Here is a 21,469-nt window from a genome sequence, read left to right on the forward strand (position 1 = left end):
CCCACCAGAGGGAACTTATTTTTATAGGATGGTACAACTGCAATTAAGATTATCACAACTTTCAGTAACTAATTACCACAGCTTGAAGCCAGTAACGCAGGTGACTCCAGCAGTAATTTTTTGAAATTATTGTAAGGGATCATGGTTTCTTCTCAGATTGTGTCATTAAGCCTATGTAATCAAGCTGGAGAGACATGCTACATTGCACAATATTTTATACATTTTATTCATATGCAAATGGTGGGAGTTGTTTGGGAACACAGTGAGAATGATGAAAGGAGCAGGGCCTTGCAAGCCAGAATTTAAACCATTATGGGTCCAAGATTCATTAGATTTTAATGGAGATGGCGTAGATGTTCAACACAAACCAACCATTAAACCACTAGGAGAGTCAGCTGACACTGGGCAGACCTTCCAGCACAACAGTCTTGCGATGTTGGGTCACACATGATTATGGCACAAGGAAGAAGTCAGTCCCAAACTGCCCTATTGCACTTCACCCACATTGTAAAGTGAAGGTGCAGGTAATAATCCAAGCTGTTCCATCCTGGCCCTGGACTGCATTTCCAGTGGCTGTTCTGTGTGGTGCTGGACAAGCAGCAGAGCTCTTGAGAATGGCTTTGTAGAGCTATTGCTGTACACAGTCTGATAATTTAATTATTGCAAACTGCCCCTCCCCATCTGTCACTTTTGTAGTATATCATCGAACAAGACACAGGGTTAAACTGGGCAATCTGTTGGAAGCATTTGGTCTTTTGCAAACTGCACAGCATTATGTATGCTGTAGAACAGCATTTCCTGCATGCTTCCTAAATCTTTCCCAAAGTAACCTCCTTTTTTCAGAGAGTCTATCACTGAGGGATTGCAGCAAGCCAGGAGAACAGAAATGTTTAGATCTTTGTAGTCTTTCAGGATTTCCTTAAGAGTATTAACTCCAGTGGTATCCAAAAATGAGATGGAAGAACAATCAACAACAAGGGCTTGGAAATCAGTTTGCTTAGGAAATAATCGCAGAGTCATTTCTACAGTGCCCAGTCCGTTAGCAGTTGTGTGATCTCCCTTCTGCAGATGCTGCTTTTCCTTCTTCTCATATTTCTTCCTTCTAGCAGCTTCTAGGTTAGGATCTAAATTAGTCAATCTATACAGAGACTTTAGGAAGTAGTTTCTATTTGCGTAGTAGAGTGGGGCCTCAAAACGGAATATTTTGACCTTTGGAACAGGAGAGAGGTTTTCATATTCTGAGTCATCCTCATAAAGGCTAGTGTCTTGGATCTGAGCAAGCAGGGCTGTCCGTGGCCGCTGTGTCCTAACTATGATGCATAACATGGAGAAAACAATGCCAGCCAACAGCCCTATTTCTGTGCTGATCAAGGCAGAAGCAGACATGGTAATGACCCAAACCAATGTGTCCACCTTATTCACATGGAACCGTGCTGGCACATCTTGGAACTTCCTGAGTGCTCCTCGGAGGCTGACAATGATAATACAAGCCAGGACACACTTCTGCAAGGAGTAGAAAAGAGGTGCCAAGAAGAGTAGCACCAGCAAAACCACCATTGCGCTGATTACTCCAGAGACTTGAGTCTGGCAGCCTGTAGATGTTTTGACGAGTGTTTTTGCCAGAGCTGCACTGGTTGCAAAAGAATGGAAGAAAGAAGGAATGATGTTGCAGAACCCCACAGCAAACATTTCCTGATTGGCTCGAATGGTGTAAGCATATTTCTTTGCACACATTTCAGAAAGGGATACAGTGAATACAAAACTGACTATGGCAAGAGGCAAAGCATCTACAGCAACTCGGAGCATTAAATTGAAATGTGGTACCTTGGGGGGAATAAATCCTGTTGGAATAACTCCAGAAACACTGGATGCATACACTTCATTTAACTTCCCATAGTGTGACACCACTGTTGCCACAACAATAACTACCAGCTCTGTGGGGAGAGGAAATTTCAGCTTATGCTTATACCGATCTCCCAGTTCCTTAGCAGTGACCAACACCACAATACAAATGGCACTTGTGATGACATCACAAAGGTTAGCCTGATAAATGTTCCGGAAAATGTTAATCCAGGTAATAACCAGCATCCCATGCCCTTGACTACGTGGGATTTTTATTCCAATCAGATACTTCACTTGAGCTGTTAGAATGGTTAAGGAAGCACCAGTTGCAAAGCCATCTAGTACAGACTCGGATAGGTACATAGATACGAAACCTAGACGAAAGATTCCCATTAGAACCTGAGGAGACACAGAAAAAAAAAAAAAGCCTTAAATTAAGTACAGGTGGAAGAGAGCTAGCTGGAGTCAGATAGCATTTAGCTGTTCAAATCTCAGAACAGGAATTATCCTTCCATGTTTCCAGTCTGCTTTTAAAACTGTGATTCCTTTTATTTTTGTGGGATACTACAAACCTGAGAGGTGAATAAGGAGTTTGAGACAGGGTCAATCAAACATTGGTCTGAAGTGACTCCACTGAAGTGGCTCATCTGAATGTTATTTCCTATGCAAAACAACAGTGGATTCAAAGCTAAATATATTTTTTCCTGTTTTAAAGTGAGTAGAGTTAAAACTTACGGCAATTGCTTTGTAAACAGAATTTGAATGACAACAGCTGAGATCCCTACTTTAGTGGCACTGTTAAATTAAACAGCTTTTAATTTTAGCAAAATCGAGTGCAGACAGCCTTTGTGGCATGCCTGAGGTCTGAAGTGAAGGAAGAGCTCACAAATTTTTGCACATCCCAGGATACTGTCCTTAACTTGTTGCTTCTCCTTCCTTTGATGACTTTGGAAAATGCAGTTCATAAATGTGACCTGAAATTTCTTAGTAAAAAGAGAGATAGCTAACTCTTCCTTAATTTTTATATATATATATGTATATATATATTTACAAATAATAGATAAGTGTGTTCATCATACTTCCTTCTGTGTTCTCTTGATATCCTTGTGACAGGCAGCACATCGATAACTCTCAGAGTCCAGCACAGCCATTGTCTGAAAAGTCAATGTATTGCCTCTTTTGTCCTTTCTGCTTCTGAATTCTCTTTGTACAGAAGTTTGGTACAACATAGTAGCCACTGGCAAAACACTGAGCAGCACATTTCTGAACCTTTGTAGAAGAAGGTGAGTGATTCTGCACCTTTATTAAAGTATCTAGGTAAACAGAATTATTTCTTCACTGTCGAAGTACACAGCTGTCTGGGAATTTCCCTCATAGTAAGATCTGTATTTTATTCATGCTCCCATGAAAGCAGCAAGGCCAAGAGGCAGTAGAGTATCAAAATGATGTTAATGGTCTTGCAAAAGACTTGTTTTACCTGTGCTTGCTAATAGCTAAGAAAACTGTCTACTCCATGCTTTCTCTGAGTTGTCTACGGTTAGGCTTTCAGGATAAAACAGTTCAAGGTCATTTTAGTGAACTGATGCTGTATCTCTCATCAAAAGAGTCAAAACAAAGCTTAGGTCATGCAAAAAAGCTTTAGGAACTTCATACCTTATCTCTGGATGTCGACACTTACCTGATACACTCCAGCCACAAATGTCAAGGCTGTAGCAATGCCAATAGCATAGCATTCTTTTCCACACTCAGCATTCACCCCTACAATTGTAAGGTTGAAGGAAGTTGTGTAGGACTGACTGTCATTCTGCAGAGAACCATTACCCAAGGCTGGTGGGGCATCATCATTCAAGTCAAACCCAGCCAAGAGAAGTTCTCGGTCCACAACTTGTCCTACCATTAAGCTTATCAAGCTGAAAATGCCAACTGAGACATGACGGGATGTTCCCATTAAGAAATAGATTATATTGGCAAAGAATGATGTGTAAAGGCTATAAATGGGCTTCAGACCTGCCAGCAGTGAGTATGCGATTGCTTGGGGCACCAAAATGATCCCAATCACTAATCCAGACATAATGTCCCCACAGATGTACTCGCTGCATTGGTACTTGGGAAGCCATTGTAAAACAGGAAAGAAGTCCATGACAAAGTTCTTCAGCTTCTTTGGGGTGCAGGAGCAGCTCTTCTGCAGTTTAGCTAGTATGACTTCTTTCCTATTAATCTTGACACGAGTCTTTCTTTCCATGAGAAAACAGGGAGGGGTGCTGTTTTCCATCCTGCTAGCCTCAAGTACTCTTTCCATTGTCCCAGTGTTTACTTCATGTGGATGTTCCTGCAATGTGAAGAAAATGGCTGTTAGGTTGCAGTTCATGAAGTTGTTTTTTTTTTTTTTAGCACAAATGCTTAACACTAGACGTTTGTTACCTGATTATTCTTTCAAGGAAGCATCATCCCAACAAAAACACCATGAGAGGGCTCCAGTGACTACACTAAAAATAAATCTGCAGCTCAAACCCTTTCTTGCAGACATTTAAGAGTTCATTTGATTGAATCCAGTTTATTTTACTAAGGAAAAAAAATGAGTTAAATTAATCATTTCTTTGTACAACAAATATTTCCATCAGCTCTTCCAAATACTCTGTCATAGAAGTCTCTGTGATCAGAGACAGCACTTGATGGTGTGAAATAAGCATATACTAGTGAGGTAGGCTATGGTCTTTCTAATGCTGCCATCTTGTAGTCATGGTTGAAGAATTCACACGTGGTATAGTGGACTGTCACTGCAGCTGTCCTCAGTGCACAGGAGAAAAGTTTTGCTAGTAGAACCTGTAAAGCAGAGTTTTCTAGAGAGCAACAATTTAGTCTTACACAAAAATTTGTACACAACCATTGATGGGCTCTTACAAGCTGATATGTAACATGAACCTGTTGAATTGTAGATTGTTTTGATGTGCAGCTTCCATTACAAAATCACAGGATGTTAGGGATTGGAAGGGACCTCAAAACATCATCTGGTCCAACCCCCCTGCTGGAGCAGAAACACCTAGATGAGGCTACACAGGAAGGCGTCTAGGTGGGTTTTGAATGTCTCTAGAGGAGACAAGCTCCCTGGACAGCCTGTTCCAGTGTTCTGGCACCCTCACTGTGAAGAAGTTTCTTCTCAGATTCAAGTGGAACCTCCTGTGTTCCAGTTTGTACCCATTGCCCCTTGTCTTATCATTGGTTGTCACCAAGAAGAGCCTGGCTCCATCCTCATGACACTCACCCTTTACGTATTTATAAACATTAATGAGGTCACCCCTCAGTCTCCTCCAAGCTAAAGAGACCCAGCTCCCTCAGCCTTTCCTTGTAAGAGAGATGCTCCACTCCCTTAATCATCTTTGTTACCCTGCGCTGGACTATCTCAAGCAGTTCCCTGTCATTCTGGAACTGAGGGGCCCAGAACTGGGGAAACAATATTCCAGATGTGGTGTCAGCAGGGCAGAGTAGAGGAGAAGGAGAACCTCTCTGGACCTACTAACCACACCTCTTCTAATACACCCCAGGATGCCATTGGCCTTCCTGGCCACAAGGGCACAGTGCTGGCTCATGATCATCCTGCTGTCCACCAGGACCCGCAGGTCCCTTACCCCTACGCTGCTCTCTAATAGGTCATTCCCCAAGTTATACGGGAACCTGGGGTTGTTCCTGCCCAGGTGCAAGACTCTACACTTGCCCTCATTAATTAATTAATTAAACAAATAATTAAATAATTTATTATTAACTAATAAGTATTCCTCACAAATACCACTTTGGCAACATGTGGACTATGCGCCATAATGGAATCTGTTACCATCTCAGAAGAATGCTACGTATTAGTATTTTCAGGTTTAAACCCATAGTTACCCTAGCTTTGCTCTCCAGGGAATAAAATATAACAAATACTTCTGTGGGCAGCAGAACAAACACCATGGTGTTTCCTATGGTTCTCCTGCATGTCAGTTTTCTGATATATAATGACTGGGAAAATATCTGTTCTCCAGATGAAGGTGCTTTTGGTGTCTCTTGCCTCTATGAACACAACTGTTTTCATCAAACTCAATTTCTGCACTTTTGCTTGGTTATCAAATTGAGTTGAAAGTAGCTTAGTGCATTCATAAATCATTTGGGGGCAGATGGGGACATGACTGAGAGGCAAAACAGTGTAACTTGCAAGTGCCTTACCGTAAACAGTTAAAAGATGAAAACAGGAGGAGGAAGGTGGCAAACATCAAAACAGACATTTGCCAAATAGCAAATCTTGTCTTCTGTTTTGCAGTGGAAAGAAGAAGGGACTTCCAAGAGTGGATGTCCATATATAAGTCCTGGGAGATAAGGAATGACTCATATTGATCTAGAAGAAGAGAGTATGTGCTGGTACAAGAGTACGCAGAATCTCTAGGAAGGAAAAACTTGTCAAGCCCAGCCTCTGCCAGTGTCATAAACAGCCAGAATCTCTGGAACAAAGCTTTTTGGTGCCAGGTGTAACATTGCTACATAATATCAAAGCTTGTCTTCACTTAAAAGTTTCTTTCAGTATCTAGAGATGGAAGCCATACCTATCAGTTTCCTAAAACTTGAAAGGCACTCACTGGCACAGTATTCTGTTGGTGTATTTTAATGATTTTAACAGCATTAAGTTTAGACTCTAGTGACAGAAGTCATCATTCTCTGTATAAATGTCTTTTTTATTTTTTAAATTGTTAAGGAGAGTGCTTTGATTTGTGAATGTTTGGTAACAACTAGTTAAAGTGTAGAATTCCAAGCTGAGAAAAAACAAAGGGCTTATGAGTCAAACTGGAAGCATAATTGGTAAGCAAAAGAATATATTAAGAGCTGGCTTTAAGCTTTTGATCTGTAGCACTCCAAATAAAGAGTGGCTTATTATAAAGCCCTCTGTCTGTCCTGGTTAGAATTTTTTTTTCAAGATTGTAGCAAATACTTTTTCCAGCAAATTGAAAACAATAAGATACGTATCTGTAACTAGTGCAAAAGTCTTAAACAAGTTCCCAGGTATTAGTTTAAATGGCACAGTGTGATTTCTAAGACCATGCAAGGTTTAACCACAGCTTGCAGCAGGATGTTTAAGTGTCACAGGTAGATAATTCGTCATTTGGTAGGGGCAAAATGAGATTCTTGTTAGAGATGTGTGGACTGATTGTCCAAGTTGAAAATGACCTGCATAGTAGCCTATTATAGAAAGTCAGTAGATTTCTATCCATCCCAATTAAATTAAATAGTTTTTACCTCCCACTGTATAAGCTTCTTTATTTTTGTAAATAGGGTTTATTTCCATCATAAGGGAAAAAAAAAATACAATTTAATGTAGTTATTCAGAAAGATTGGTGGCTATTTTGTAACAGCAATGTCAAATTTACTTTAGACTCTAATGTACTGCGTCGTTACACTAGGCAAGTTCTGCTTGGACAGGAAATAGATTGAATCTAGTCTTTGTTAAAATGCAAAGGTGAGACAAAAGATAAAAGAAGTTATGACACCAAGAAAACTACTTAAGAACATATGATAAAAGTTTACCCAATACAGAGTGCTAGCAACTCTAATAAAGACACTCATTCTTAAGAAGCAAAAAACAAGCACTTTCTGTCTTACCTAAGTTAATTTGGAGAATGAGGGGCCTGTGTGTGAGAATGGCAAGTCATATTCAAATACTGCCCACTTCTTACAGCCAAGTGCATTTAGACAGCCAAGAAATACGTACAGTGCCCTTGTTCTACATACTTAAAAAACTAGTGGTCAGTTCAAAATCCAGTGAGTGCTTTTGATAGGCTACATAAAAAAGATTGCATTGACTTCTGTACACTAGGCTCATGTATTTAACTGTACAGTTCCCATCTCCCTCTCTGTAAACTCACACAGTTTACTTGCAAGTAAATCTGTATTTGCAAAAAAAACCAAACAAACAAAAAACAAAACCAAAGAAAACACACACGAAAAACCAAACCAAACCAAAACCGAACAAACAAACAAACAAAACACCAAAAAACCACCACACATTAGAATTCATACACATGCATTGTTTGTGCAGCTTCCCAAGGGATGCTAATAGGTTTTAATCCATATGGTTATTGGAATATAGTTTCGCTGGAAATCTCTTAAGAGATCTTGTATATAAATGAAAATATAGTAATAGATCTTCTCTGTACTGCCTTACTGGATAATCGCAATCATAGCTTTTTGTAAAAGCCAACAAAAAAAAAAATGCTAGCATGATAAAGCATGTATTTTATCAGCAGTTTTCATGCATTTTAAACAAAGGTTAATAAAACTTTCCCAGGGCAGTAAATTTGTTCAAGCTAAAACACAGCCAAATGCAGACAGGTCATTTTCTTTAGTTCCTTTTTCTCCTGAAAATTAGGGTTTCTTTCCTGTAAATAACTATTTATTTTGCTAGATACGTTTTCAGAACCTGTGTCAAATGAACATGTTAGTTGAAGGCTTCTCATCACTTGCTGGAAATGCTATTCTTGGCAGGGGAAGGAGCATATAGCTCCTCTTGCACAGAGGAAGCAGCACATAGCATGGAGCATGTCTGTCCATTACATTTGGCTTTGGTATTGGAACATTCTCAGCTGTTTAATACAAGTGGAAGTTACTTGCATTCACATATGTATGTATCATCCTTATAATTGCAACAAAAAGTAGTCTTGATTATTTTAAATTGTATTTTGTTGTTTGGAATCTTTACAGTTAAGTTTTTTCAAGTTGCCCTTGACTACATGAGCAAAATCAAAAAGCGTTTTTTTTTTCACTGGTTAAGCAGAACCACTGTATGTACCACTCATTCTTTCAGGCTAAATCATAAAATCATAGAATGTTCTGAATTGGAAGGGACTCAAAAGGATCGTCAGGTCCAATTCCTGTCCCTGCATATGACAACCCCACAGTTCACACCATGTGTCTGAGGGTGTTGTCCAGTCTCTTCTTGAACACTGTCAGGCTTGGGGCCGTGACACCTCCCTGGGGAGCCTGTTCCAGTGCTCCACCGCCCTCTGGGTGAAGAACCTTTTCCTGATGTCCAACCTAAACCTCTCCTGGCACATCTTCCTGACATTCACTCAGGTTCTGTCATCGTTCACAAATACAGTGACTCAGCTTACCTTGTGAAAAAAAGAAACAAACCAAAGAACCATCCAAACCAAACAAACTGTTGACTTTTCAACTGGCCTTAGTCCCACCTTTCTTTCTGTCTTTTCACCGTGCCACTGACCTGACAAAATCCCTCTACGGGGGAGGAAACATTGATCACAACATGTTCAGTGGGTTTTCTCTTTGCACATTCTTTGGCAAGCAGTTTCTGCTTTTACACATATAACCATTCTGACTGCGTGAGTTATTCTTTGTGGAACAGCACAACCCAAAGAACTTTATTCTGATGCATCCTTTTGTCTCCCCATCCTGATTGTCCACTAGGAAATATGAAGCTGTATCTCTAGAAAGCCCAAGAGGGCAGGGTGATCCTGCCTTTGTGCCAAGGAGATCTCTTAAATGCTGTATTTGGGATAGAAATCAGTGTATCACCACTCTACAGTAGAATCACTCACTCTTCCTGACACAGCAATTGCAAGTTAGGGTAGAGCCCTTTATATAATTTGAGCCAAGTGATGGTTGCAGTTTTCTCTGTGTTTGATCTACAAAAAATCAGCTTAAAACTTATGTGGGTGGAGCAGGTTTTGTATTTATCATCTGAAATTTCATTGTAATTTTGCTGCATAAATCACAGAAAAACATGAGAGACATCAGTTTAGCCAAGTATTAGATTTAAAACACTTGCAGGTGTTGAGTTAAACTGTTCATGGCACTCATCTTTCATCTGAGCAACCTTATCTGCCTGTAAGAAACCTCCTTAGTCTCTAATGGCTATGACGACATTACTACTCTGATTTTGAGCATTAACAGAGTTTTGAAAAAAATCCCTGATTAGCCTTATTTATATTGCACAGATCCAATTTATATTGCCTTATTTATATTGCACAGATGCAAACCAGACTTTTTTCAGAGGAAGGTACTTCAGAAGCTCTGCCTTGGTGCACTCTGACCCTTTTTGGTGGCATAAAAACACAAGCCGGCAATCGGTTCTTTGGACAGATTTGAACAGATGGGATGAGGACGTTTAGTCTGTGGGACCTGACTAGTCTGAAATAAAATATCCTGAAATGCATATAATACAATACTGCTTCATCACCTAGTGCTTTGATTTATTAATTTTCTTTTGTTGTGAAGAATTACTTAGAAATGTGGACATAACCTAGGAGTTTTAGAAAGGATCAAGTGACAAATCAGAACAAGTGAAATGGATGTTTTTGTCTTGCATAAGCTTTTGTATTTTCATCCTTAGAGCACCAGGACCTAGATGTCCTTGGAAGGAGACTTAAGCAAGGTGCCAACAAACAAAATGATTTATTTAAAAACTACCCTAGCAAACTTTCAGGCTATAGGCAAAGTGCATCAGTGCTTTTTAGGAAAATCATGTGAAATTTGATGGGCTGGGTCAGTTTTTTACTTCATCTGGGCAAAATGTTGTCATTTCAAAGCATTTTCCTCTTGATTTTTAACTTTATGCTAATCTAAAAGTGAAAGAAAAAAAATATTACAGTTTATTGATCTCTACAGGTCAGGAAAGCCAGAAAATTACACTAAGTACTCTACAATTTAACACTGCTCTACTAAGGAGTTGTTCTGAGGATCAAACAATATTTTAGGTTTGTGTGTTTCTCATTAAAATCTCCAGTTCAAAACTTCTGTTTCCAACTATGAATTGATCTAGGATTTCCAAAGCAAGTTAGGCTCCCTTTCAAATGTCCGCATTCACCAGAAGCTGTGATGCAATTCGTATTTTCCCAAGGATTCTTGGTCCAGTGTCCCAGTGAGTAGGATTACAGCCACTGACACATAACAAACACAGAGATGATGAGTACAATACAACAGAACTCACATAGGCAGCAGCTATTGTTAAGGTTGGCCCATCAGATCAGCCTTGAGAATGATCAGACCTTGGAAATAAATGGTCAAGTAGTTTCACTAGTTCTCCAAGGACTCCTTTTGTTCAGAGGTTTCAGAACATTCTGGTCAAAATATTGGCATACACTCAAAGCCAAGACAGCATTGTTCTTCTGGAGGGTCGTAGACATGACCACTAAAAAGACATTTTCTGTGAGGTCAAAGAACATTTCTAAAAATCAGACTTCTTGCTTTTGGAAAGGTAGCTGGTACAAAGTAAAAGTCTGTTTTTAAAAAAGAAAAGATATTTCAAGACACCTTTCCAATACCCTAGTCATCAGTCAAAAAGCTAAACACTCAGCTCAATTTTCTGCCATGTGGTTTTGCTGGGCTTTGTTTAGTCATGTTAAGTTGTTGTAGAGAAAAATTAATTTGTGTCCGATTCTTGTGTTTTTTTCCTGTTGTTCCCTGGTATTTTGGATCTACTATACACAATAAGGACAGTGTTTTGGAAACCCTCTTTCATATGTAATCACTAAGAAAATGCTTAATTATAATAATAATTTAATACTTTGAGTACCAGATAAGTTTCATATACGCCACTTTTCTTAAGTACTAACCAAATGGATGGTCTTGAACTCTTGGACCAGAGTTTGCAGAAGAGATTGCTTCCATACCAGTTGCAGCTGACTGCATGTTTTACAAACTTTTGCACAGTATCTACTTTATAAGCAACATTTACAAAGAACAGAATAATGACAAAACTGAAAAAGCAACACCAGTGTGCAAAGTAACCAAAAAGGGGCAGTTTTACACCTTTGAAAACAAAGAACAAATGAAGTCTGAATTCAGAGGTGTGGGATGGGAGGCAAATATCTTACCTGGATAGCTTTTTGACAGGAGTGTTCAGCTCTGCTTTCGTATGTTGGAATGAATGAAAGTCTTCAGTCAGGCATTTCTCTGTTTGCATAAAGGATAATTATTAGCTAAATATTCCCCAAGGGAAGGAATAGTAGTTATGGAATCTCAAGCTTCCTGCTTGGTAGTGTGTTGTCACTTGTACTGCTCTGAAAACTTGGATATATATGCAGCACTTGCTGAGGATTTGAGTTTAAATAATGCATAAGATTATTAATTAACTAACACTGATCCAAAAATTATGTGGAGTTCAGGATAGTACATCTCTGACCTTTGAAGCTGCTTCTCGTCTGATATTTGATCTGGTTTATGCATCCCCATATAGCATTCATTAGCTTTTGATTTTACATATTCAAGATGGAAGAATAGAACTGCAGTCTTGCCTGAGATTTGTGCATTTTGCTGGCTAGAAGAAGTACTGCTCTGCTCAGCGCATAGGATGGGGCTGCTGGAGGTCAGAGTTCCATTGCTACATGTCAGTGCATTTAGATCACAAGATCTTTGTTGCTTCAGTGTAAACCAAGGACTGTAAAATGTAGGTAGATCAGCAGGACTAAGACTGACTTTCTGTTCATTCTTTGTGCGGTGTATAAATGACCAAGTGCCCTCTCTTAGCTCTTTGGATAGATGCAGACCTATCAAATGAAAAATAATCATCCATCTCCTTTTGACAAAGGTGGTAGATAATGTTTAATGGTTACTAAGCAAAGTAGATTAACAGATTGGGCACAAGGTCAGGACTCACAGGATTTGCATTCAATGGGCCTACAAGCTAAAGGATGAGGAGTTGTATATGTTTATCAGCCAAGAAAGAACATGAGCATGCACACAATAAGAATCTGAGATGGAAGGTATGAGGCCTGGAAAAGGCAAAGTTGCTGGAAAGACAAAGATGGTTTCTCCTTCTCTGCCAGCAGGAATGCTTGCAGTGGGGTGCATTGCCACAAAGACATCTACAGAGGACCATGTTCCAACATCATCTTTTATCCCAGCACAAAATGTTGTTTGCTGGTCTTTAAAATTAAACATGAAAATTATGGAAATGAAAAGTCAAAACACCAGCATGAGGATGGAACAGAAGGGTAAGCACATCTCACCTTTTTGGTGCTAAACTAGTTGTGGATTCTTAGAACCACTGTCTGTTACCAAGAACTCAAACTTGGTGACAGTAGCTGTAACATTCTAATCCTCAAAGCTAAAGAAGATCATTAAGTCTTAGTAAAATCCTCTTTCTTGCCCCTTCTACACATTCCTGTCCCTTTGCTGCTCCCAAGATAGCTCTTAGAATAAAAGGGAAGCAGTAGTGCACTTAATCTACGTAAGGGGTTTTGCACACTAGTGGAAGTAAGATTGTGTGTTTCTTTGGTCTTGTGCACCACAGAATAGAAAATGGCTTTATTGCTTCTATTAGTTTCTTTTCAGACCTGTAGTATTTCTTTCCTGAAGATAAAGTGACTTAAGTTAGTGTCTCAGATTTGTCCTTTCATCCATTTTATTACCTAATTCTTAGAACTGAGATTATCTTCTCTAACTTCTTATAATGTGCATGCCATTGACTTCAGGACCAAAGTAAGCTTGCCTGCTTCATTGTCCTTTACAACATGTTTCCAATATTTAGAAACTGTGCAACTTCTAGTATTTTCAATCCTGAAATTTGCAGAATGATTGGGTTTCCCTCACTTAACTTTTTTTTTTTTTTTTTTTTTTAAGGAGACTTTTCTTTGTTTCTATCCAATAACATTTCTCCCAATATCAGGCTCCTAAGGGTACTATGGGATGTTCAGGTTATCACTTGACCCCTACTATATAAAGTCAATTGTAACTTTGTTTAACCTCAAGCTCCCCTAAAAATAACAGTTTCTGAAATTAAAAAAAAAAAAAAATTCAAATTTTAAATTTGAAATATGTGGACATTACTTAGGCACAGCATTATTTGAATGAGGCTCAATATCTTTGGACAGGGCAACCCCACATGGGGAGAAACAAGTGACGATACAGTCTCTTATAGGGTTTCTTGGAGTTGTGAAAACGATCTAGTTTTGAAGAAACTACATTTTATGATGAACAAGCTCTACTTAACATACAGAAGTACCAATAGCAGAAGGTTCATCAGTACTTTAGTTATGGAGGTGCTAGTTCCCACTCCACAGTATGAAACCACTCATCAAGGCCTCAGTCCAACAATAATTGTGGAGCAGGCAGCTCCTAACATCCTGCCTGAGTTCTACTGACACTGGCAAAGCAGGACTATGTTCCAAAAGGACTGCCTTTCCATGTCAAGTGTTCAACTCAAGCTAAATCTACCTGAGAGTATTTATGAAATAAATGCTTTAAAAAGATATAATGTATTTGGCTTTGTTGACACATTTAGTTGAGGATTGCAGAACAATTCACAGCATTACTACATAAAATTCGTATCTGGTAACCTAATTATATACTTTAAAAAATGAATTAGTAATACAGGGAAGGTTAAAAGTGTTTATGGGGCTACAATCAATAAAACCAGATTTTAGAAGTATAGAGTGGCAATGTAGCAGCGTTCTTCCTTCTTTGCAAGTGTTTGAAGCTCATGAATTCAGTGAATTATAAAAAACACTTAAGATTAATGTCTGCGTTATTTAAAATGCCTGGAAACTTCACTTAGTCTACAGTTTACCTTTATACCGTATTTAGCAGGTGACTAAAAAGCACACATTTTGTTGCTATTTAGTAGGAAAGATGTGAGCACTAAAAATAAGCATCCACTCCAGATGAATAACCTTTATGTGCTATCTCTAACATTCCTTCTCTAGCTGTGGCAGATGTCCAGTGCAACTGAAAATGATGTGTTTTTACGAGGGGAGAGACATTTCATTATTTCATTGGTTAATTGGTTAGCTTTTTTTTTTTTTTTAAGTCTTCTGTAGTCCCTGCTACAGGAGGAGCTTTGAGATCTGCAAAGTTCAGTGCAAATATATATATTTACGGATCTGGGTAAGACCATTGTTTATTATGCATCCCTCCTTCTACTTCCCACTACAAACATAGAACAAATTGATCAGCACTTACCAAATGCACAAAGTAGCTGCTGTAGTTCCACAACAGATTTGTTATCAGCACAAAGTAGCACAGTTCCTCAGGAGCACAGCTTTCTACAAGAGCAGATTAGAAATTCTGTCCTGATATAGTTTAGGTCTGTCCAATGATATTGCTCCAGTGGTGTTCACAGTGAGATAACATAAATAGTAGCATTGGAAAAAATCTTTGTCCTGTAGAGTGTAATCACAAGTAGAAGATAAGCTTAAAATAATTATGTTACAGGAGCTGGTAATCTCTGCCTTCTTATTCATCCCTGCTATTCTGCTTTAAGAGAGCAAGTTGCAGTAATGTGGAGATCAAATACAAGCATAGTCCTGGCTTAACAGTTTCAGGGGTTTTGGATACTTAGTTCAATTACCCAAAAAAATAATGTGTTAAATGGGATTAGGATAGGCAGTGTGTGGAACTGTGCTTATGCTGTTTAGCTATCCATAGCTGTTAATGGAGTTGTGTCCTTTGAAAAAGGGTTTTTAGTAAAATACATCATGGATGGGGGCTTGGCTAATAAATTTTATGTCTAGGAATATTTTATGTACCTTCAGCTGCCATTGAGTATAAAGTGTCTGAGCTCATCTGTCTCTTAAACAAAACTGCGTGTTGTTTCATCCCCAAACAGCCAGAACTGTGGAACCAAAGGCTACTTATCGATTGGTTTAAGATGAACGTTGCGACTGATATTGGTAAATCTTAGAGGTAAATTTACTCTGGCAAGATAGTCTCTCAGGAATACTGAAGCTTCTTCACCCATTCCTTGCATTTCAGTGTACTCTCAACGGGATATTCAAACCCCATTTCCATGTGCAAAGAAAAGAGAATGTCTTACTGCACTGTGAGGTAGATTTTCATATTTCATAAGCACAGAATGCAATGTGCTTTTATACTGAAAAGGGAGGTATTTTTTATATTAGTGCAAGCTGTTTGGGATGGGGGAAGAAAGAGAAAAAAAGCGTTATACATGAACATGAAGACCATGGAGTGGAAGACCTATCGCTACCATATTTAATAATACATCACTAGCCTAAGTTGTAATGCCAAAACCAGGTTCAGAATAGAATTATCAGCTCTGAATTTGGAGAGATATGTCAGTTTGCATTTCATCGAACACTGTCTATAAATGCAATTGGTTAGCTTTACCTCCTCGATTGTAAGAGGTTTTGCTATATTTTACATTCAAGAGCTAAGAGCAGACACTGGAATGCCATTTAAAGAGCTGCTCTTTCCAGATTAGTTTATAATGCTCATTTGTCAGTTCTGAAGTATTCAACAACCGCTCATCACAAAAATTCTGTGAGATTAAGAGCATGACAGTGGATGACGTATTCATTGTGCTTTTTCATCACCCTATGTTATTAAACATCAGTAAATTAGGAAATGAACTGTAACATTTAGTGAAGACCTCTTCTATATTTTGTGTTGCAAATAAGTGATATATTCAAGTTAGACATACAGTTACCTGCAGGCAGGCGAGGATTGGTATGGAAAGACACACCTGAAGGTACATTGGCTGTGCAAATAGATCCAGGAACTGGACTTTGTCAGACACTATGTGCTACCTGTACTTCAGGCATTAGAGAAGTATATCAGCTGGTAAGTCTAGCTGCAAGTCTTCATACCTTCAGTATTTAGCTCCATGTTCTTCTTTTCTCAGGCTGTCAGTTGTCCCATTACATCCTGCTCAATAAAGATCTCACCAAATGGAAACAAGTTTTGAGAACCGTAAGATGGAAAAAGTTAAACACCTGATAAAAGTAGCACACTGTTAATGCAAAATTTCAGGTCCAGTTACAGCATGTGTGGAAACTGAGCAATATGAGTGCTTGCAAGATGTACAGAGCAGACTAAGTAGACCATTGTTGAATTTGCTTCTTGTTGCGTATTTGACAGCAGGAAGGTTGATAATTCCAACTCCTTGTTGTGATATTACACAACAGTAAATAAGCTATGTTGTGTGCTATAGTTGCATGCACATACTTTTGGACTATATTTCCAGAGACAGCTAACAGGCAAAAGAATAGAAGGAGCATAAAGAGAAAATAAAGATGGGAAAGTGAAGGAGTGACAGTAACAGTTTGTGAAATGAAACCAGTAAGTCAAACATGTACTATGGAGACTTGTTACTGAAGATGCAGTATTAGGCTGGGCGTTTGAATTAGAGTGCTGGATGCATACAGAGAACAGTTCTGCTGCTTGAAAATAAAAATTCAGTGACAGCTTTCCCAGGCAGTGCCAAAAGGAGTTATGTGTTTGAAGCAAGCTAGTTTTAATGCTTGGTCATCATTCCTCTTGTGCATCTGAAAAGCCACACCTTAATCTTCTGTATGGATTTAATCTTCCTATCCCCTCTTTCCAAAACTTTTGCTTTTAGATGACATTATCTGGAGTTCCTTCATCAGGGACAGCATACAATCACAATGATTATTTTGCTCGTAGCCATGTGTTATGCAGGAGGATATCCCTTCCATGCACCAAACTCAATCAGAAAGAGAAGTGTCCTTTAGCAGCCCAGCTCACATACAGTGTCTGCGCCTACCTCTCAGTCACTGATTAGCCTTTACATTTTTAATGAAGAATCAGTCAAAAAGCATTTCTTGCCACTGGCTTCATCTTATCATTATTTGATTATTTCCCTTTGTAAATGCATGTAGGTACAACAGATCTCAACAAGGGATTGCAGCACAATCTCACAACAGTCTAAATCATCCATGCCTTGATGATCTGATTGGATATGTTCACGTGTCTGGAGAGGCCAGATACTAAAATACCTTATGCCTTTGCTTAAATTTCTATGCATTCGTATTCTGTTTCCCCTTTTACATCTTGAATATATGTTAGGAGGGGGGAAGTGGGAGGAGGAAAGAGACACAACAGTCTAATGATATTTTCCTAGCAAGCTAACTCACCTCAGCACAGGAAGCTGTTGATGCTTTGTCTGCCTCTCTGTCTCTTCCCCCCACACACACAGTGCGCTCATTGCTGAAAAAAGGACTGAGGCTGTGCTCACAAAAGCAGGCTGAATAAGAAATGGAAAATCAAAGGCCGTGATTAGCATCAGCTTGAAAGCATTCATTGTTGGCTTGCGCTTCTGTGCAAGTGAGTTTTAGCCAGATCACAACAAGGATTTTGTGAGTTCCTTTGCAAGCAAAGCAGCTAAATTAAGATGCTGTATAAATCAAAATCAGTTCTATTTTTATGTATTAAAAAAATAAAAATATTCAGCTCAATCCGCAGCCTCCTGACTGGCTTGTAGAAAAGGCAGCAATTTCCAATAAATGACAGATGTTGTATTTTGCATTTTTTAAGCCAGTTTGTTCCTACACCACAAAGGTTCATACCCATCCTTTTTGCGCATGTATCATGCTGGTTGGTTGTGTGGATGGATTAACTGTGACAAGCTGTGACATCAGCAAGGGCTGGATGCTGCCTGGCTGTGTGGATTTGTAACATATCCTCCCTTATTACTGAGATCACTCATTTGCTCTATAAGGTGAGTGAATTATGTGTAGTATGGGATCCAGCATGGACTGAAGTCTTCACCATTGTGCCTCTGTGCAAATCCTGTGCCGTAATTGCAAAACAAGCAGATTTTCAGTCCCTGCTTACACAAATGATACAGCTGAAAAGCAAATGCAGAGAAGTATTAATGCTGATAAATAAACCTGGAAGTGATAAAATGTGCCAGTTCTTTAGTGTGGGTGCAGTACTCTTTGGTCTTGCAACTCTGAAAAAGTCTCTGAATGAGGTTTTTGGTCTGCAAAGCATCTGTGAAAAGAACAGGCTGTGTTTTGCCTGTGGACTGCCAGGGAGGAAGGATGAGTGTTCATGAACATGTAAAAGGTCAAGTGATTGTGCTTATTTTGGGATATGGGGATTTCATGGAAGGGAGACAGTTTAGCATATCTATAATGATCATAGGAAGTGAGAGCAAATGGAGCAAGAACATGGTAGAAGCAGCTCTTCTGTGAATGAGTACTGTATTGTCAGCTTCCACTGAATTCAGAAGGAGGAAGTGTTGTTTATTAATAACCCAGAACCCTGATGATTTCATAGTTATTCATTAATGATCTTGTGGTTAAACCTGAAGTACAATTCTAGTAGAGTTTTTTTGGTTGACATTGAAGAAACCTGGCTCAATAACTGCTGAGAGGGCAGCTTCTGGGAAGGTGAATGCTAATGAGGGCAATTTTACCCTTCATATACTCCAAGGTATCATTTCCGTAGTGCTCACAGTCCCTTAGGACCTGCTTTTAAGGTCCAGAGGTTTTTAAAATACTCAGCAGAACAAGAAGTTCATGTAGACAGTTGGTGAGTTTGGAACAAACAAGTTCTTGGTAACAACCTGAACTTTAAACTGGCTTCATTCCTCATAGCTGAAAAAGTAAGTAAGAAACAAGGAGGCAGGATCTTTTTGTGTTGTAATAGGGTCATGGAGGGCACCAAATTGCCATCTTGGAAAATATAAACTTGCTGACATTTCCCATCCAGAGCTTTTGACCTTCATCTTGAAGATGCTGTGCTCACAGCTTATGTGCTTCGCTGTCACTTCAGCAGCCTGCTCTCCTGGCCAAAGAAATAAGACAACTACTTCTGAAGACCATTCCCTCTGGAGGACCTGGTACCAGCAAGAGTTTGAATAGGCATAGTTTTTTGATGTTTGTTCCTGCATCTTTCCAGTGGACATCTTGGCTCCTGACACTGAGCTCTTCTCCAGGTTAGATGGGCATTATGTCTGTTCTGGAGTTTTATGACCCCAAAAAGACATCGCAAACTCCAGAAAGGTGGTAAGCAGTTACTTGGGACACTGTATCTAAGGGTGCTCCTGATAGTAGTCACCTGCTGCAACAACTGTTTACTCTTGATTTACTCTTGAGAAGGGGCGGAATTTAATTTACATGCAATCAGAACAATAGTGACTGTGCTGCCATTGGTCCACATCCTGGCACCAGGGAATGTATGTTTGCAGGAACCAGCTTAAAAGGCTAGACAAAGATGATCTGACATACAGCTAAGCATCTCTATCAAATGAATAATGGTATGTAATATCATTATCTAGCAAACACCATAGCACAGTAGAATCTTGACTGTGCTATCATTTCTCTCTAAGACTGTAACACAGAAAATCTTCCATGGAGTAGGGTTTTTTTGATTTGACTCTCTCACAGTGTCCACCTTTCACGTCTGAAGTCAGACAGTACCCTGCTGAAAAGTTTTGTTTACTCTTAAGGTGTCATTTGCACCTCTCCTCTGCCAACACCTTGTGCCAGTTTTCTGACCCTATTTCTTGGCTGCATTTGCCACTAAGTGAGCAGTCTTTCCCAGCAGAAGTTCCCAGTGAGAATGTAAGCAGGCTCTGCTGCCTTGGGAGTGGTGTTAGTCAGCCACTATGGCCGATCTACCAGAAGAGTGGCTATTCTCAGACATAGGTGAAAGCAAGCCAAATTCTTTTAGCCTTTGATGAGTGTTGTAACTATGTCCACCAGAAGTGGAAACACAGGCCATATCAGCTGAGTGAGAATGTCAAGATGAGAAAGGCTCTACTCCAGTATCAATCCTAGGCCAAACAAAGCTCTCTTCAATAGAATAGCTCTGTTGATGGTTACCCTGCATGTTACCTTTGAGGTCCTAAATGGGCTGTGACCTACTGACAGGGGTCAGCCACAAGACTTCCTATCCTGGGAACTCTTTTTCAGTACATTACAATAAAGTTTGATAAAGTTAGCTTGACGTGTTATCAGAGATGCAATACTTGACTGAAGATTACCTGGAATGGAAACATTCCCTGCCTGTGTTTTTCTTGCTTTCCTCTCTGTAGATAAGATATTTGGTCCAATGTTTGTGTACACACTTGCTTTCCAAGGCATACAACTTTATCCTTGGACAGGATCAACCTAGGGCAGAAGAGAAGCAGCAGGTACTGGACACAGGAGAGGGAAGCTGTAACTATAGGCTAAGGAACAGTATCCACAGCTGTGCTGATGGGAGCACATCTGGCTGTGATGCAGGTTGTTCACAGCCAAAGCTAGCTTACCCCTGCCCTCCCAAGAAATTAAGTTTGTGAATGGGACTAGGCTGAAAGTGGCATGGATAAGAAGCCCGACATGATTATTTTACAAACTTAGGCAAGCGATCCCGTGTGCACCTGAAAAGAATTTCCCTCCATACTAGAAAAACCTTGCTCCAGTAAAGAGAGGTGATGAAAAGCTGTTAACATGGGCCTGTAACCTTTGACTTAGCAAAGGATGGCTCACAAAGCAGCCTTTCCAAGGAGGAGAGCAGAAAGATTTTGTGACAGCTGGTGAATTCCCCTCCATAATCATCACTGCTCTTCATGTTCGCAGCATGGTTGTTTCTCTCAAGAGGCAGCACATATAAATGGGTTTTGAACTGAGAACATGACGAAGACTGGAAAGGCACCTCACCAGCAGGCAGCAGGCTCTGGAGTATAGCAGCCTGGGGTTTAGAAGGGCACTGGTGCCAGAATGCCAGTAAACGTGCTTTAGTGTAGTTGCTTGTTATGACTGATGATGAGAAAGGCCTTATCTGGAAAGTCTTCGAGAAGAAGCCCAGGAACAATTGAAAGCCGGCCACGGACAGGACAGTGATTGCCACTCCACATCAGAAACGCTCAACAGCAAACAATGAACAGTCCCAGTCTGGTAAG

General features: G+C 39.6%; 2 protein-coding genes and 1 long non-coding RNA gene across 20 annotated transcripts in view; 1 reads left to right on the forward strand and 2 right to left on the reverse strand.

Annotated features, from left to right (window-relative positions):
* The window catches only part of IDUA (alpha-L-iduronidase), a 46,997-nt gene that overhangs the window by 9,303 nt on the left and 16,225 nt on the right, over nucleotides 1-21,469 (forward strand). For 6 of the 17 annotated variants that reach the window (XM_071802389.1, XM_071802390.1, XM_071802387.1 and 3 more), the window contains exon 3: nucleotides 12,651-12,815. The exons of 3 other annotated variants lie outside the window; for them this stretch is intronic. In XM_071802389.1, coding sequence (XP_071658490.1) covers nucleotides 12,651-12,815 — 165 coding nt within the window. 8 more of the 17 variants (XM_071802392.1, XM_071802394.1, XM_071802393.1 and 5 more) reach the window with 8 other exon arrangements.
* Nucleotides 199-11,904, reverse strand: SLC26A1 (solute carrier family 26 member 1). Of its 2 annotated transcripts, XM_071802384.1 has the most exons (4): nucleotides 11,697-11,904; nucleotides 4,264-4,404; nucleotides 3,521-4,171; nucleotides 199-2,241 (listed from the first exon to the last, which is right to left on the reverse strand). In XM_071802384.1, exons 3-4 carry the CDS (start codon nucleotides 4,139-4,141, stop codon nucleotides 721-723), a joined length of 2,142 nt encoding a protein of 713 aa, XP_071658485.1. In that variant the 5' UTR covers nucleotides 4,142-4,171; nucleotides 4,264-4,404; nucleotides 11,697-11,904; the 3' UTR covers nucleotides 199-720. The 2 variants fall into 2 exon arrangements, with proteins under 2 accessions (XP_071658485.1, XP_065717505.1); XM_065861433.2 differs by lacking the exon at nucleotides 4,264-4,404.
* Nucleotides 14,203-18,159, reverse strand: LOC139826476 (uncharacterized). The gene is made up of 3 exons (XR_011736556.1): nucleotides 17,712-18,159; nucleotides 16,265-16,550; nucleotides 14,203-14,981 (listed from the first exon to the last, which is right to left on the reverse strand). It is a non-coding gene; the product is annotated as an uncharacterized lncRNA (long non-coding RNA).

The sequence above is a fragment of the Patagioenas fasciata genome, chromosome Z, assembly GCF_037038585.1.
Source record: "Patagioenas fasciata isolate bPatFas1 chromosome Z, bPatFas1.hap1, whole genome shotgun sequence".
Classification (NCBI taxonomy): Eukaryota; Metazoa; Chordata; class Aves; order Columbiformes; family Columbidae; genus Patagioenas; species Patagioenas fasciata.

Coding starts and splice junctions, on each gene's coding strand:
- SLC26A1 (XM_065861433.2), bottom strand. CDS start 4,141: ATGGAAAGAGTACTTGAGGCTAGCAGGATGGAAAACAGCACCCCTCCC. Junction 2,242..3,520: donor TTGTGGCTGGAGTGTATCAG/GTAAGTGTCGAC, acceptor GTGTCTCCTCAG/GTTCTAATGGGAATCTTTCG.